This window comes from Perognathus longimembris, chromosome 15, assembly GCF_023159225.1.
Source record: "Perognathus longimembris pacificus isolate PPM17 chromosome 15, ASM2315922v1, whole genome shotgun sequence".
Taxonomy (NCBI): domain Eukaryota; kingdom Metazoa; phylum Chordata; class Mammalia; order Rodentia; family Heteromyidae; genus Perognathus; species Perognathus longimembris.
This window is the reverse complement of record NC_063175.1, coordinates 38,640,236-38,656,629: the sequence shown is the minus strand read 5'-3', so window position 1 is coordinate 38,656,629 and position 16,394 is coordinate 38,640,236. Positions and strand designations below refer to the sequence as shown.

General features: G+C 42.1%; 1 protein-coding gene across 1 annotated transcript in view; it reads left to right on the top strand.

Moving 5' to 3' along the window:
• Pstpip2 (proline-serine-threonine phosphatase interacting protein 2) overlaps nt 1-16,394 on the top strand; it is a 58,576-nt gene that overhangs the window by 21,102 nt on the left and 21,080 nt on the right. The window contains exons 2-4 of the mRNA XM_048363421.1: nt 5,459-5,559; nt 13,990-14,067; nt 15,168-15,202. Coding sequence (XP_048219378.1) covers nt 5,459-5,559; nt 13,990-14,067; nt 15,168-15,202 — 214 coding nt within the window. The remainder of the gene's footprint in view (nt 1-5,458; nt 5,560-13,989; nt 14,068-15,167; nt 15,203-16,394) is intronic.

Here is a 16,394-nt window from a genome sequence, read left to right as displayed (position 1 = left end):
AGCACAGAGCCAGAAGCTGATGGCTCATGCCTGGAATCCTAGCTACGTGGGAGGCCAAGATCTCCAGCCTAGGCCAACAAATCTAAGAGATGCTTATCTCCAACTATCCAGCAAAAACCTAGAAGTGGAGGTATGGCTCAAGTAGTAGAGCACCAGCTTTTAGTGAAGAAAGCTAAGCAAGAGTTCCAGCGTCTGACTTTAAGCCCTAGTACTGGCACATATACACATGAAACATTTGTTTTGAAAATTGTATGCAAATACACCCCACACATCTCTATACAGCATTGTTATAGCCAGAAAGATACCACTGGCTCTTCCCAGGCATTTCTAGTAATTTCTCCCTGACTCTGCCATGATCACGATATTTTTAAAAATTTAAATTGTACTTTTAAGAATATAATTTTAATTTTATTCTAACTATTAAGTTATTGTACAAAGGGGTTACCATTTCACAAGTCAGGTAATGAGTACAGTTCTTTTTGGACAATGTCACGTCTTCCTTCCCTTTCTTCCAGTTTCCCCCTCCCACCCCTGTCCACAAATTGTGTAGTTCCTTTTCCACAATATCTATTGATTAGTATGACTGCATTTGTTCACTCTCCCCCCCTCCATTTATTTATTGATTGATTGATTGCTTGCCAGTCCTGGGCCTTGAACTCAGGGCCTGAGCACTGTCCCTGGCTTCTTTTTGCTCAAGGCTAACACTCTACCTCTTGAGCCATAGCGCCACTTCTGGCTGTTTTCTATATATGTGGTGCTGAGGAATCGAGCCCAGGGCTTTATGTATACGAAGCAAGCACTCCTCTTGCAACTAGGCCATCTTCCCTGCCCCCTCCACTTATTTTTTAACCATAGCGGTGTCTTGCTTGTCCTACAACTTTATGTAAATGAAAAAAATGCAGTGATTCTTGTGTCTAGAATGTTTATGATAGTTTTGAGATTCATTCACATTCTTTTTAAATCACCAGTTCTTTCCTTTTCATTGCAGAGTAATATTTCATTGTATGACTAGAATACAAGTTGTTTATCCATCCAGTGAGACATTTAGGTTGTTTCCAGTTTGGGGCTATTGTGAGTAAAATGATCTTGAATAACTCTTTTCCTGGACATATTTTTTTCATCTCATATGGGAACATGCTTAGAAAGGGAACTTATTTATTTTTAAGATTAAAAAATATTAAAATAGTTGTACAAAGGAGTTGCCCTTCAACAGGAGGGGAACCTTTAATAAGATTTGAATTCATCTATTATTTAAGTTACCTTTTGCATGTAGCATGAGGAATGATTAATAGCTGTTTTCTCAGCAGGTATATGTCCTTGTTCCAGGACCATTTGTCAAAAGATCATTTTCCTCATTTAATAGCTTTGGCTATTACTTAATGAAAGTCAGCTGATCATAAATCATTGAGCCTATTTTTGAATTCTCTTCTGTTCTGTAGGTCTACTTGGCTAGCCTCAGATCAGTACCATTTGGGTCTGAACACCATAACTTCATGGAAAGTTTTGAAGTGAGGTGTTATCAAGCCTCCAACTTAGTTTTTCTTTAAACTTTTCTCCTTCCTTCTTTCTTTTTCTTTTGGGGTGCCTGTTCTAGTGCCTTTGTAATCCTTTATATAAATTTTAGGCCCAACTTTAGGCTTAATTTTAACCTAAGGATCTAGAGAAGAGACTTTTTGGGAGTTTTGATGGGATTATGTTGAATCTATAGATCTAGATAAACTTGTTTTTTTTTTTTTTTTTGCCAGTCCTGGGCCTTGGACTCAGGGCCTGAGCACTGTCCCTGGCTTCTTTTTGCTCAAGGCTAGCACTCTGCCACTTGAGTCACAGCGCCACTTCTGGCCATTTTCTGTATATGTGGTGCTGGGGAATTGAACCCAGGGCTTCATGTATACGAGGCAAGCGCTCTTGCCACTAGGCTATATCCCCAGCCCCTAAACTTGGTATTTTAATATTCATTCTTTCAATGCACAGACATGGTATGTGTCCACATGTATTTAGGTCTTCTTTCATCTCAGCACTGGTACTTTTGTAATTTGATGTGAAGAAAAAATTTAAATTGTATAAAGGTGATCTACAGAGGGGTTACCATTACCATTACATAAGTCAGGTGATATTTGTTTTTGGACCATGTTACCCCTTCCTTCGCTCTCTTCCAGGATTTTCCTCCTCTCCCTACCCATAAGTTGGATAGTTCATTTTCAACATAGTGTCTAGTGAGTACTGTAAGTACATATCTGTGCCTTCTTTACCTGCCCCCAAGACAGATAAATGAAGAAACAAGACAAAAAGAAAGGAGAAAAAGCCCTAAATAAATGCAACTCTTATTTCCTTTTCCTGGAAACAAGATCAGAGGCACAGAGACATTGTGCTTTTGTGTTCCTTCCCTGAGAGTAGTCTCCTTTGCTCTCACAGTGAAGAAATTTGCATGACCTCCTAAGCATTTATTTCCAAATAATTTATAATTTTTTTCCATTGTAAAGAGTGTTTAAGCATTTGTTTTCTTTCTTTGTTTGGCAACTTTTATATAGAAGTAAAATCATTTTTTATGTATTTTCCTGTGTCTTGTTACAACTTTGTTAAATTTATTTAGTGCTATTATAGTTTTTGTAAATTCAAGATTTTCTATGTGCTCATTATGCTATGTACAAATTTAGGCAGTGTTACTTTTCCTTTCATCTCTATTTCTATTTTTTTTTTGCCAGTCCTGGGGCTTGAACTCAGGGCCTGAGCACTGTCCCTGGCTTCTTTTGCTCAAGGCTAGCACTCTACCACTTGAGCCACAGCATCACTTCCAGCTTTCCTGTTTATGTGGTGCTGATGAAGTGAGTCCAGGACTTCATACATGGTAGGCAAGCACTTTACGACTAGGCCACGTTCTCAGCCCTCATCTCTATTTCTATCTGTATTTGTATCTCTATCACAAATGATCTAGTGGAGTCTAGTGGAATATCTAAAAACCCAGGGTGAGTCTTAGAGGACATGATCCTTAACCTGAGGTTCCAGGTTTGAGACATAGCATGCCATATTCATGGCACTGATGATGACCAAATTTGTGACAATGCCACAGAAGACTTAGGATGAGTCTAGTCAGAAATTTATAGAAGTTTTGCTTGGCAGGGACCAGCATACCTAATAAGTTTAATTGTGAGCACAGATGTGGACACATGAGAAGCAAGCTAAGTCCTGTGTCTGAGGCATAATTACAAGGTTCAAGTCAGTGGCCAGGCTTCGGGTCCTAATCTATGTGTGTGCTCTGCGATTTCTATCACCTGCCAGGTTCATTGTTTGCTGTAATGGCCTCCTTCAATTGTGTCTTATGGTTCTAAAACTGAGACGTCTGGGATTCTCAGAGACTTCCTTCTTTTGACATAAGTGAATGAAAATCTGCCAAGTGCTTTTTTATTTTTATTTTTTTAGATGTTTTCTTAGGGCAGAAAAGCGTCTCAATTAGGATCTTTATGTTTTCTCCTTGTAAAGATTTTCTTTTAGGGCACTAGTGGCTCACACCTGTAATTCTAGCTACTTACGAAGCTGAGATACGAGGACCACAGTTCAAAGCCAGCCAGGGCCGAAAAGTCCCCGTGAGACTCTTTTCTCCAATAAACTACGCCAAAAAAGCCAGACGTAGCACTGTGGCTCAAGTGGTAGAGTGCTAGCCTTGAGAACAAAGAGGTTTGGGGCTAGCACTCAGGCCCTAAGTTCAAGCCCCAGGACAGGCAAAAAAGAAAAACAAAAACACACAAAAAGATCTTTTAATCAAAGGGTGAGATTTACAAAGTATTTTTTTTTTTCTTTAGATATTAACCTAGAATGTGCTTATCTAGAGCTCCGGGTAGATCATCAGTGCAAGTCAGTGCAAGGATAGCTGCTACAGCCACAGGGGAGTGAATGACTTCAAGTTCACCCCGTGTTTATTCTTAGCTCCTGGCTCTGCAAACTGGCCAGGAGAAGAGCCTCCTGGCGTAGTCCTACTCTACTGGGCTGCCGTGGGTGAGCTTATAGCTCCAGGACACATCTAGGTTCAGTATCTAGAGACTGGAGTCTGAGTTAGACAACCTATTGTATCCAGAGGGGTAGAAAGCAAAAAGCCAATCTCATTAGGAGATACTTTGATAATATTTACAAATTGTTGATTTCTTGCTCCATGAGGGCAGAACTGACCTTGATTTTAAAGTGTTCTGTGTCTGGAGCTATGAGATGGGAGGATTTAGCTAAAGTTCTCAATCTGTAGAGAACACAGTAGAATAAAATATGAATGAACTTCTAATTTAAAAAGTTGGTCGGCATGGTTGCTCATATCTATAATTCCAGCTATTCAGGAGCTGCAAGTCTAGAGGACTGTGGTTCAAGGCCATACTGGGGGAAAAAATGAGACACAGTCTCAACAAAACAAGTCAGACATGGTCTCACATCAGTGACCCCAGCCACGAAGGAGGTCAGGTAAGAGAATCATGGTCCAAGGCTGGCCCAGGGCAAAAATGCAAGACCCTATCTGAAAAATAACTGAATTACAAAAGGACTGAGGAAGTGAGAAGTGAGATAAGTGGTAGAGCTTCTGCCTAGAATGTGCAAGGCCCTGAATTCAAGCCCTAGTGTCACACACACACACAAAAATTAAAATTAAGACATTCTTTTATTTTTCTAGCTGGGTGCTAGCTCATGCCTATAATCCTAACTATTCAGAAGCCTGCGATCTGAAGATGACAGTTTGAAGCCATCCCAGGCAGGAAAGTCTGTGAGACTCTTGTCTCAAAGCACCAAAAAGCTGGAAGTAGAGCTGTGGCTCAAGTGGTACAGTGCCAGGGACAGCACCCAGGCCCAAGGGCTGGCCAAAAAAGTTCTTTTTCCTGAAATTGGACCATATGGAGCATGCAGGCTCCCCAACTCCCCTTTGTGTTCCCTAGTAGACAGGGGGCTCTTTTCTCCATCTTTGTGGGCTGCCTCCTGTTTTTGGCTCAGAGCTGCTTGCTTCTAAAGGCAAACACACCTGGACTTTCAAGTGGATTAACTGGCGGTTAAGTGGAGTGAAGTGTTAGGGCCAAGCTTGGTGGCCAGTTTAAGAACAATACTTGGACAGTCCCTGGTTAAAATGGACCAGTAGCTGGATCCAGTTTCCACACAGCAGTATGAAGATGGCATGGCAGAGGCTGGAGCGGGCACCAGGCTCCTTCCTCTCTCCTGGCTCAACTTAAGTGGAGGCCTAGAGAGGAACTCAAGCCCTCCTCTCCATCATCCATGGTCATTCCCGTTCTGTGGTCCTCCAGTTTCATCATGTTGGACACATTTCCCCAGTGGTGTGAATGCTCACTCTTCCTTCTCTTTGGTCTCATGTCTTGGAGGTAAAGAAATGCAGTGATGTTGCAAATAGGACTTCTTCCTCTCTAGTCCTGTCTGCCCTCTGTACCCTGGGGCCCCCTGAGCTGCTCCTGGTCTGACCTCATGTTGCTCTTCCCCCCAGAGCTCTGACATCCTCAGCACCGTGGGCTATGACAGCATCATCCACCATCTGAACAATGGCCGCAAAAACTGCAAAGAGTTTGAAGACTTTTTAAAAGAAAGGTATGATGTGTAGGCCTCTCTGAAGATGACGGGCTGTGGTGTCCCTCACAGACTGGGAGCCATTTGCTGGTTTTGGTTTTGACCGGGGTGTGTGTGGCGAGGAGAGTGAGTGGAATGGGAGGTATCTGGATTTCTGTGGAGAGTGACAGTGGTCACTTTGTTGTGGCGTGAGCGTGGCCCATGCAGCAAGAGGGAGGCAGAGGCTGATTCTGAGCTTCTTTTCAGTTGCTCAAGGCTAGCACTCTACCACTTGAGCTATAGTGCCACTTCTGGCTTTTGCTGTGTATGTGGTATTGAGGAATCGAACCCAGGGCTTTGTACATGCAAGGCAAGCACTCTGCCACTAAGCCACATTCCCAGCCCAGAGGCTGATTCTGAGAGCAGGAGGGTGGATCTGTGGGTAAGGGGAGGCAGGACTATGACTTCCTAGAGACCGTGGAGGAGGATGTGGTTTGTGCCTTCCTAGCTTCTTGTATCACCAGCAGGCCTTGGTGGGCCCTGGCTTGCAGCTCTGTGATTCCCAAGGCCCTCTTTACCTTCACATGGCCTTGTGGCATTCTTCCCCCGTGTCTCTTCCTTGTTCTCTTATAAGGACATTTGTCATGTTGGGTAAAGGAATGGATTACTCCAGGATGCCCTCATTTCAGTTAATTACATCAGTTAATTACATTCAGTTAATAATCCTGTTCCAAAGAAGGCCACACTCTGCCAGACTGCGGACTGGGCCTTTGGTATGTATATTTTTTAGTGGGGTGGCAACCCGTAATACTTTCCCAACAGAAAGAGCTGGGAGCTGAGCTCACAAGACAACAAGAGTTTTGGGGTTTTGGGATGAGACATGATGCCTCTGACTTCGGAGCCCTGATCCCAGCTACCAGCAGTGACGTCATCAAGACGTCTGTTTCCTCTTTGGAAATTGAAGGCGCTTCCGGGGTGTTGTGTAAGATCCCCTTTGAGCTAAGAGCAGGATCTTCCCAAGGAAATTCTGGCTTGGTTGTGATGCAATAACTGGTATATTCAGTAAAAAATAACCCCCCTACCCAAGTGTCAGGCATATGGCAAAAGGATTTCATTTTTTCAGTGCCCATTTGAATTTGGAGGCTGCTAGAGCTTCAGGCTGGGGGTGATCTCAGGCTGTTTAAGCCTGCTGGTGAAGGCTTGATGATGTTGGCCATCAGTTCATGGAGGGAAGTCAGCACATGGGTCATTCAGACAGGAGAGAGGACAAAGTGAACCAGGATTTTCTTTTTCTTTTTTAATTTTTATTATCAAACTGATGTACAGAGAGGTTACAGTTTCATACCTTAGGCATTGGATACATTTCTTGTACTGTTTGTTACCTCCTCCCTCATTCTTCCTTCCCCCTTCCTCCTTTCCCTCCCCCCCCATGAGTTGTTCAGTTCATTTACACCAAACAGTTTTGCAAGTATTGCTTTTGTAATCATTTGTCTTTTTTACCCTGTGTCTCTCGATTTTGGTATTCCCTTTCAGTTTCCTAGTTCTAATACCAGTATACACGGTTTCCAATGTACTCAGATAAGATACAGAGATAGTGCAGGTACACCACAGGAAGGAGATGCAAGAAGATCATCAATAATAGAAGCTACAGTTACACATAGCACGTTGAAAGTAGTTACAACAGTGATATAGCAATCGTTTCCATAACATGGAGTTCATTTCACGTAGTATCATCTTATGTGTTCATAAGGATATAGCTATTGGGCTCTTGTGATCCTCTGCTGTGACTTGCCTAAACCTGTGCTAATTATTCCCTATGAGGGAGACCATAGAGTCCATGTTTCTTTGGGTCTGGCTCACTTCACTTAGTATAATTTTTTCCAAGTCCTCCCATTTCCTTACGAATGGGGCAATGTCATTCTTTCTGACAGAGGCATAAAATTCCATTGTGTATATGTACATTTTCCATTCATCTACTGAGGAGCATCTGGGTTGGTTCCATATTCTAGCTATGACAAATTGTGCTGTGATGAACATTGTTGTGCTGGTGGCTTTAGTGTGTTCTTGTTTGTGGTCTTTTGGGTAGATGCCCAAAAGTGGGGTTGCTGGGTCATAGGGGAGCTCTATGCTTAGCCTTCTGAGGAATCTCCATACTGCTTGCCAGAGTGGCTGAACCAGTTTATATTCCCACCAACAATGAAGTAGGGTTCCCTTTTGGCCACATCCCCTCCAACATTTGTTATTGTTAGTTTTCTTGATATAGGACATTCTTACTGGGGTGAGATGGAATCTCATTGTTGTTTTGATTTGCATTTCTTTTATGGCCAGTGATGTAGAGCACTTTTTCTCTTGGCCATTCTCATTTCCTCATCAGAGAAGTCTCTTTGTAAGTCTTTAGCCCACTTGTTGAGGGGGCTATTGGTTCTTTGCGGTTTTGTTTTGGAGGAATGTAATTTTTTTTAGTTCTGCATATATTTTAGATATGAGGCCTTTGTCTGTTGTATGGCCTGTAAAGATCTTTTCTCGATTTGTGGGCTTTCTGTTTATCTTGCGAGCTATGTCCTTTGCCCTGCAGAAGTTCTGCAGTTTGATGCAGTCCCATTTGTCCATCCTTTCTTTGATTTGTAGTATTTCTGGGTCTTTGTTAAGGAAGTTCTGTCCTGTGCCAAGGAGCCCAAACGTTTCTTCTACTCCTTCCTTTAGTGTTTTCAGGGTATCTGTTTTAATTTATAGGTCTTTGATCCATTTGGAATTGATTTTGGTGCAGGGTGATATGTTAGGATCTACTTTTAGTTTGTTGCATGTGTTGAACCAGTTTTGCCAGCACTGAACTAGGATTTTCAAGGAGAGCTTTGTGAAGAAAGTAGCCTGCTAAGTAGTCTTGAGGGGGAATTGTAGCATTGTTTGCAGAAAAATGGATGGGACTGTAAATCATCATGTTATATGAAATAACTCAGATGCAGAAAGGCAGATATTACAGCCAAGTACTGCCAGCTCGTGCATGTAATCATAACTAAGTAGAAAGCTGAGATCTGAAGATTGAATGATAGAGGAGTTTTGAAGCAAGCTCTGGCTGACAAAGCTCCTGTTAACCAACAAAAAGCCCTAAGTGTAGTTCAAGAGATAAGGCACCAGCTTTAAGCAGAAAAACCACATAAGAGCTCAAGGCTTTGTGTTCAAGCCCCAGTACTATACCCCAACCTACACACAGAGAAGAAAAACAAACATTGCATGTTTCCTGTCACATCTAGAAACAAACAAAAAAATAGAAGGAAAAATAATAAAATCGGAGCATAATAGCATACTCTTGTAATACCAGCATTCTGGAAGCTGAGATAGGAAGATAACTCATTCAAGACTAATCTGGGTTACATATTGAGACTCTGTCTTAAGGAACTAAGAAAACCAACAACAAAAAGATGAGTTCAATATAGAAGGACTATAAAGGGAAGGAGGAGAAATAGGGTGGAGGTAGGGGTGGGAAAGAGAAGGGAAGGCAAGAAAGGGCAGTAGGGAGGATGGAATGGATTGATTAAACCATGATATATGCAAGGGTCACAATGAAACCCATCAATTTTTACAATTAATGTATTCACTTTTACAATTAAAAAGTTAAAAAATAAATTAGCGGGCTGGGAATATGGCCTAGTGGCAAGAGCGCTTGCCTCCTACACATGAAGCTCTTGGTTCGATTCCCCAGCACCACATATATGGAAAACGGCCAGAAGGGGCGCTGTGGCTCAGGTGGCAGAGTGCTAGCCTTGAGTGGGAAGCAGCCAGGGATGGTGCTCAGGCCCTGAGTCCAAGGCCCAGGACTGGCAAAAAAAAAAAAAGAAAGAAAAAAAATTCGCAGTTAAAAACAAAAAGGAATAGGATCTGTACATTTGTACATGGCCATGGCCAATCAGTTGTAAAGTAGGGTTAGCATCTTTCTCTTCCACAAGGCTATGAGCTCTGCTAGGCATTCTTATATTGCTATCATCTCTATGGTCTTAGCTTCTAGTGGGATACCTGGCACATCATTGATATTTAGGACATCATAATGGATGAGCAGATGAGAGGGTGCATTGGGATGGAGGGAAGGCAGGGAAAGTCTTACTTAGTCAGTGGTGATTTCTCTAAGGTCCTGGTGGCTCCTCTTTTGGCCTCAGGCCCTAGGACCTGGTAGTTCCCATTTGGGGGTGAGGGCATCATCTTTTGATTGCATGGTGAGTCCTCTGGCTTCCAGCGGATGAGACTGCAGTTTCACTTCAGTAAAGCTCCATCTTTTCTCCTAAGAGCAGGCTATTGCACTTCCTGGAAATTCCTCTTTACCACATTCTAGGGTTTTCCAGGGGGAACAGATTCTGCCTGTGGTTGCCCTAATGTTAGACTATTAGATAGTGCCTTTTTCTGGAAACCACAAAAGATTCTCTAGCATTCTTTTTTTTTTTTATTTTTTTTGGCCAGTCCTGGGCCTTGGACTCAGGGACTGAGCACTGTCCCTGGCTTCTTCCTGCTCAAGGCTAGCACTCTGCCACTTGAGCCACAGCGCCACTTCTGGCCGTTTTCTGTATATGTGGTGCTGGGGAATCGAACCTAGGGCCTCGTGTATCCGAGGCAGGCACTCTTGCCACTAGGCCATATCCCCAGCCCCCTCTCTAGCATTCTTTTTTTTTTTTTTTTTTTTTGGCCAGTCCTGGGCCTTGGACTCCGGGCCTGAGCACTGTCCCTGGCTTCTTCCCGCTCAAGGCTAGCACTCCGCCACTTGAGCCACAGCGCCGCTTCTGGCCGTTTTCTGTATATGTGGTGCTGGGGAATCGAACCTAGGGCCTCGTGTATCCGAGGCAGGCACTCTTGCCACTAGGCTATATCCCCAGCCCCTCTAGCATTCTTAGTGTGCATAATTCCAAAAGGATGAGACACACATAGGATATATAGTTTTAAAAAACATAAATGGGGGCTGGGGATATGGCCTAGTGGCAAGAGTGCCTGCCTTATATACATGAGGCCCTGGGTTCGATTCCCCATCACCACATATACAGAAAATGGCCAGAAGTGGCGCTGTGGCTCAAGTGGCAGAGTGCTAGCCTTGAGCAAAAAGAAGCCAGGGACAGTGCTCAGGCCCAGAGTCCAAGCCCCAGGACTGGCCAAAAACAAAAACAAAAACAAAAACAAACAAACAAACAAAATAAATAGCCTTAACACAATTTTGCATGTAAAAAATTTTAGCAGTAAATTTAAACATTAATGTTAGCAATATAAATCAATTGTAAACATTAATGTGAATGAAATTGGTTTATAATAAATTCATTTTAAACATTAATTCATCTAAACATTTATTTACTAGTTCATGTTTGCCAAGTGCCAGTGGCTCATACCTGTAATCGTAGCCACTCAGAAGGCTGAGATCTAAGGATTATAGTTTGAAACCATCCCAGGAAGACAAGAGTAGACAAATCTGAGAGACTCATCTTCTAATCATCAAAAGTTCAGAAGTAGAGATGTGGCTCAAGTGGTAGAGCTCCAGCTGTGAGGAAAAAATTGAGCAAGAGCTCAAGGCCATGAGTTCAAGTCCCAGTACTGACACACAATAAAATTAATTTCAGGGCTGGGGATATGGCCTAGTGGCAAGAGTGCCTGCCTCATATACATGAGGCCCTGGGTTCGATTCCCCAGCACCACATATACAGAAAATGGCCAGAAGTGGCACTGTGGCTCAAGTGGCAGAGTGCTAGCCTTGAGCAAAAAGAAGCCAGGGACGGTGCTCAGGCCCTGAGTCCAAGCCCAGGACTGGCCAAAAAAAAAAAAAAAATTAATTTCATTGCATACTATCATAACTTAGACTCTATAAATTCAATCAATGGGAAATCGAAAGGGTAGAAATAGTTTCTTGTTATTCAAATGCATTTGTTTCTATAATTAGAGTCAATATTAGGACCCAAGAAAAACTGCAGGGCAGATGCATGAGAAGAACGGGGTCTAGTTCCAACAGTGAGGTAGAGCACCATGTGAGAAGGACAAGAAAGAGCATCCTCTCCTCGTTTCTGAGCAAACAGTCTTTTTTTTTGCCAGTCCTGGGCCTTAGCACTGTCCCTGGCTTCTTCCCGCTCAAGGCTACCACTCCGCCACTTGAGCCACAGCGCCGTTTCTGGCCGTTTTCTGTATATGTGGTGCTGGGGAATCGAACCTAGGGCCTCATGTATCCGAGGCAGGCACTCTTGCCACTAGGCTATATCCCTAGCCCTGAGCAAACAGTCTTTACGGAACAGGAAGCACAGCAGCCAAGAAAATGTGCCTCAGCCACAAAAGAAGGAAAGCAAGGAAAGAAGGAAGAACTATTTTAACATCTCAATCCTCTTGAGTACTTTCATAAACCTTTTCTTTTAATCTTACAAAGATCACTTATGAACTTTTTTTTTGCCTGTGGCAAAGAAACAAATTCAGAATTCCTTCAGTTTTACTTCATTTTCCTTCTTCCCCAAGAAACTAAAAATCAGTTTTCATACTTAAGTTTTAACAATCATTTGTTATGGTTAGGGGCTGGTAGTACACACTTGTGATCCTAGTTACTGTGGTGGGTGAGATCGGAGGATCACAGCTCAGAGCCTGCCCAGGCAGGAAAGAGATTTTTATCTCTAGTTAACCACCCAAAAGCCAGAACTGGAGCTGTGGTTCAAGTAATAAAATAAGTGCTAATTAGCTTTGAGCAAAAAAGTCCAGGGATAGAACCCATGCCTTGAGTTCAAGTCCCAGGACAGGCACACACAGAAAAATTATTTGTTGTGGCTAGGGGTCGGTGACTCACACCAGTAATCCTAGCTCAGAAGGCTGAGATCTGAGGATTGTGATTCGAACCCAGTCCAAGCAGGAAAGTCTATGAGATTTTTTTTTTTTTTTTGCCAGCCCTGGAGCTTGGGATTCAAGGCCTGAGCACTGTCTCTGGCTTCTTTTTGCTCAAGGATAGCACTCTACCTCTTGAGCTACAGCACCACTTCCGGCTTCTTCTGTGTAGTGGTGCTGAGGAATCAAACCCAGGGCTTCATGCATGCTTGGCAAGCACTCTACCGCTAAGCCATATTCTCTGCCCAGTCTATAAGATTTTTATCTCCAATTAATCAGAAAAAAGATCTTAGTGGAGGTGTAGGTCAAGTGGCAGGGCACCAGCCTAAGCAGAAAAAGCAAGAGCTCAAGGCCATGAGTTTAAGCCCTGGTACTACAACTCCCCCCCCCTCCCCCCAACCCAGTAATAAAATTATTTGTGATATATATCTGTTTGTCCCACCTATCTGCATATTTATATAAAGGAATGCCCATTATAATCATTACCAGACACTAAACAAATTATTTTTCAGTTGATAGAATTTTACTATCTCCTTTGTGCTTTTTGCTTATTTTAACAAGTAACAAATACGGTTTTTGTTGTTGTTAGTGGTAGGACTTGAACTTGGGGCCTGGGCACTGTCCATGAGCTCCTTTGCTCAAGGCTAGCACTCTACCATTTGACCCACAGTGCCACTTCTGGTTTTCTGGTGGTTAATTGGAGATAAGAGTTTCACAGACTTTCCTGCCCAGACTGGCTTTGAACTTCAATCCTCAGATCTCAACCTCCTGAGTTGCTAGGATTACAGGCATAAGCCACTAGCACCTGGCCTGTATGATTTTAATATAATACATAAAATTAGTGGATTGGAGAATGCTTAAGTGGTAGATCACTTGTCTAGTAAGCATGAGTCCTGGAGTTCAATTTCTAGTATAGCCAAAATAAACAAGTAAATAAATAAAATAAAATTTAAAAGAAATGGAGAAACTTTATAAAATATGTAGGAATAAGTACCACATTCATAGTACATGAAGAGCTTCTACAAAATAATAGGAAAAAGGCTAAATATTCAGGAGAAATTGGATGACAATACAGAAGGAGAAATAAAATGTTCAGTAAGTATATACAGTGGTGTACAACCACACTAGAAGCCAGTGAAATGCAAACTAAAAAAGGAGAGTCTCTCTCTCTCTCTCTGTCTCTGTTTAGATAAAGTTGTTGAGCTGGGAATGTAGCTCAATGACAGAATAGATGCTAGCATGTATAAGGCCCTGGGTTTAGCTTCTAATATGGAAAAAGAAAGAAAGAAAGGAAGGAAGAAAAGAAGTAAGAAAGAAAAAAACAAAGAACATTACTCAATGTGGATATTCCCCAAATTATTTGTGTGAGTTTGAGAGACAGTCTTACTGTGAATTCATGATTCTCCTGCCTCAGTTTCTCAGATCATAGAATTACAGACATGTACTACCATTCTTGGCTTCTATCCTTTTTCTTCTTCTTTAAAAAAAAGTTTTTAATGTTTCTTTCCAAGCTGTTAACAATTTAAGAAACTGTCAATATAGCCAGTGGCTTGTGCTTGCAACCCCAGCTATTTGGGAGGCAGAGATCTGGAGATCTTTTTTGGAGTTAGCTCCAAAAATGACCTGTGATACTCTCTTCTGTCTCCCCAGGGCATCGATTGAAGAGAAATATGGCAAAGATCTACTCAGTCTCTCCAAGAAGAAGCCATGTGGACAATCTGAGATCAAGTAGGTGGCTGGCAAGTGCATTTCTGGTTTCTCATTTGGATGAGATCTACTGGGTCTTCTGCTGCATCCACAGGTCAAGGTGGTCAGTCAGTGGATGAAACATAAAAGTAATGCTTTTCGAAAATGTTTTTCAATTGTGAAAAATTTAGATAACCAGAAAGAAGGCAAAAATAAACTATGAAGTCATAAAACGTCAATTAACATTTCTAGTTTCCTTAAAGTCTTTTTGTTTTGTTTTTGTGCCTCCTGGGGCTTGAACTAAGGGCCTGATCATTGTCTCTGAGCTTTTTTTGCTCAAGGCTAATGTTCTACCACTTGAACCACACAGCTCCACTTCTAGCTTTTTGGTGGTTGACCAAAGGTAAGAGTTTCATGGACTTTCTGTCTGGGCTGGCTTCAAACCATGATTCTCAGTTCTTAGCCTCCTGAGCAGTTAGGAATACAGGTGTCAGCCACTGGCATCTAGCTCCTTAAAGCCTTTTTTATCTGCACATGAAAAGATTATATTATGTATAAATGTATACTAGGGCTTCTTGTTACTTATATATATATTTCTGAAATGACATATTTGAAATAACATGACAAAATATATTTTATGGTTTATGAGTATTTTGTAGTTTATGATAGCTATAAGAGAGTTACTTGGTGCTCTCCTATAGTCTTAGCCCAATGCGAGAGTCCCACACCATAATTCAATACTTCAATCATTCATCGACAACTTTGACGATGCAAAAATTGCCAGAACATATGCCTACTTTAGGAACATTCTCTCTCATATATGTGGCTGACTGTATGGACATCATCTAAGAACCCATAATTTAAAGGGTTTCATAATTGGTTCAGTGCTCTGCTGATACTGTTCTGAAATGTAGCACAAAGAGTTTTGGCATCTTTCTCTAGCCAAGGAAGACAGTGAGGAATTTCCTCACTTGAGGAAATTCAACTTAAGAACACTTGGACTTTCACTTTCTTTTCAAGTTCACAAGAATGAATCCATAGCTATAAATTAAAATGTAGACATAGAGAACCATGCAAAAGGATTATAATAAAGCAGATAATTTCTAGCCCTGAAATTATAAATATATATTCTTGGTCTCTAGCACCCTGAAGCGGGCCCTTGAAGTCTTCAAGCAGCGTAAGTTGTTTTTAAAACTTTGTGTTTGCGTGTGTGTGTGTGTGAGAGAGAGAGAGAGAAAGAGAGAGAGAGAGAGAGAGAGAGAGAGAGAGAGAGAGAGAGAGACTGAGAATGCTCTACTATTTGAACCACATCTCATTTTCAGCTTTTTCCTGGTTAATTGGAGATAAGAATCTCCATAGACTTTTCTGCCCAGGCTGGCTTCAAATGCAACTTTCAGATCTCAATCCCCTCTTAATTCTTTTTCTTTCTTTCTTTCTTTCTTTTTTTTTTTTTTTGCCAGTCCTGGGGCTTGGACTCAGGGCCTGAGCACTGTCCCTGGCTTCTTTTTGCTCAAGGCTAGCACTCTGCCAACTTGAGCTACAGTGCCACTTCTGGATTTTTCTGTTTATGTGGTGCTGAGGAATCAAACCCAGGGCTTCGTGCATGGTAGGCAGCACTCTACCAATAAGCCACATTCCCAGCTCTCCTCTTAATTCTTTTTCTCCCTAGAGTCAGGATGCTACATCCTAGCAATGACAGGGTCCTTTCCCCTGTTTGCTATCATCCTCTTCAGAGGATATCCCAGTGGGATGGAGCTCCTTCATGTTTTGGATTTCTTTTTAAAATGTATTTCCCGGGCATTCTAGTTTAATCATGCTTCTTGAGTATGATAAAGGGAACAGAGTCATTGGAAATATTGATATTCAAACTGTCAGGATCATCTCTGCTGAAGTGAAGTTCTACTTTTCTGCCTTGTTTTCAGGGAAAAGGTAATATCTTTTTGTGTTTTTCTCAGATGGATAATTATTTTTCTCCACCCAGAGGTTAGATGGAAGGCAGGAGTCACCATGCTCTCAGCAGAATCTCTTAATCTCCAAGTTCTTCTTTCTGTATTGTTGCCTTTGGTTGTAAATCTAACTTGGACTTCAGCCAGCAGAAGTGTGTGTGTGTGTGTGTGTGTGTGTGTGTGTGTGTGTGTGTGTGTGTGTGTGTGTGTTGGTCATGGGGCATTAACTTGGGACTTGGGGCTCTGTCCCTGATGTCTTTTGTACTCAACCACTTGAGTCGCAGCTCTGCGTCCAACTTTTTGGTGGTTAATTGGAGATAAAATTTTCATGGACTTTCCTAGCTGGACTGGCTTTGAACTTTGATCCTCAGATCTCAGCTTCCTGGGTAGCTAGAATTGTAAGCATGAACCATTGGTGCCCAG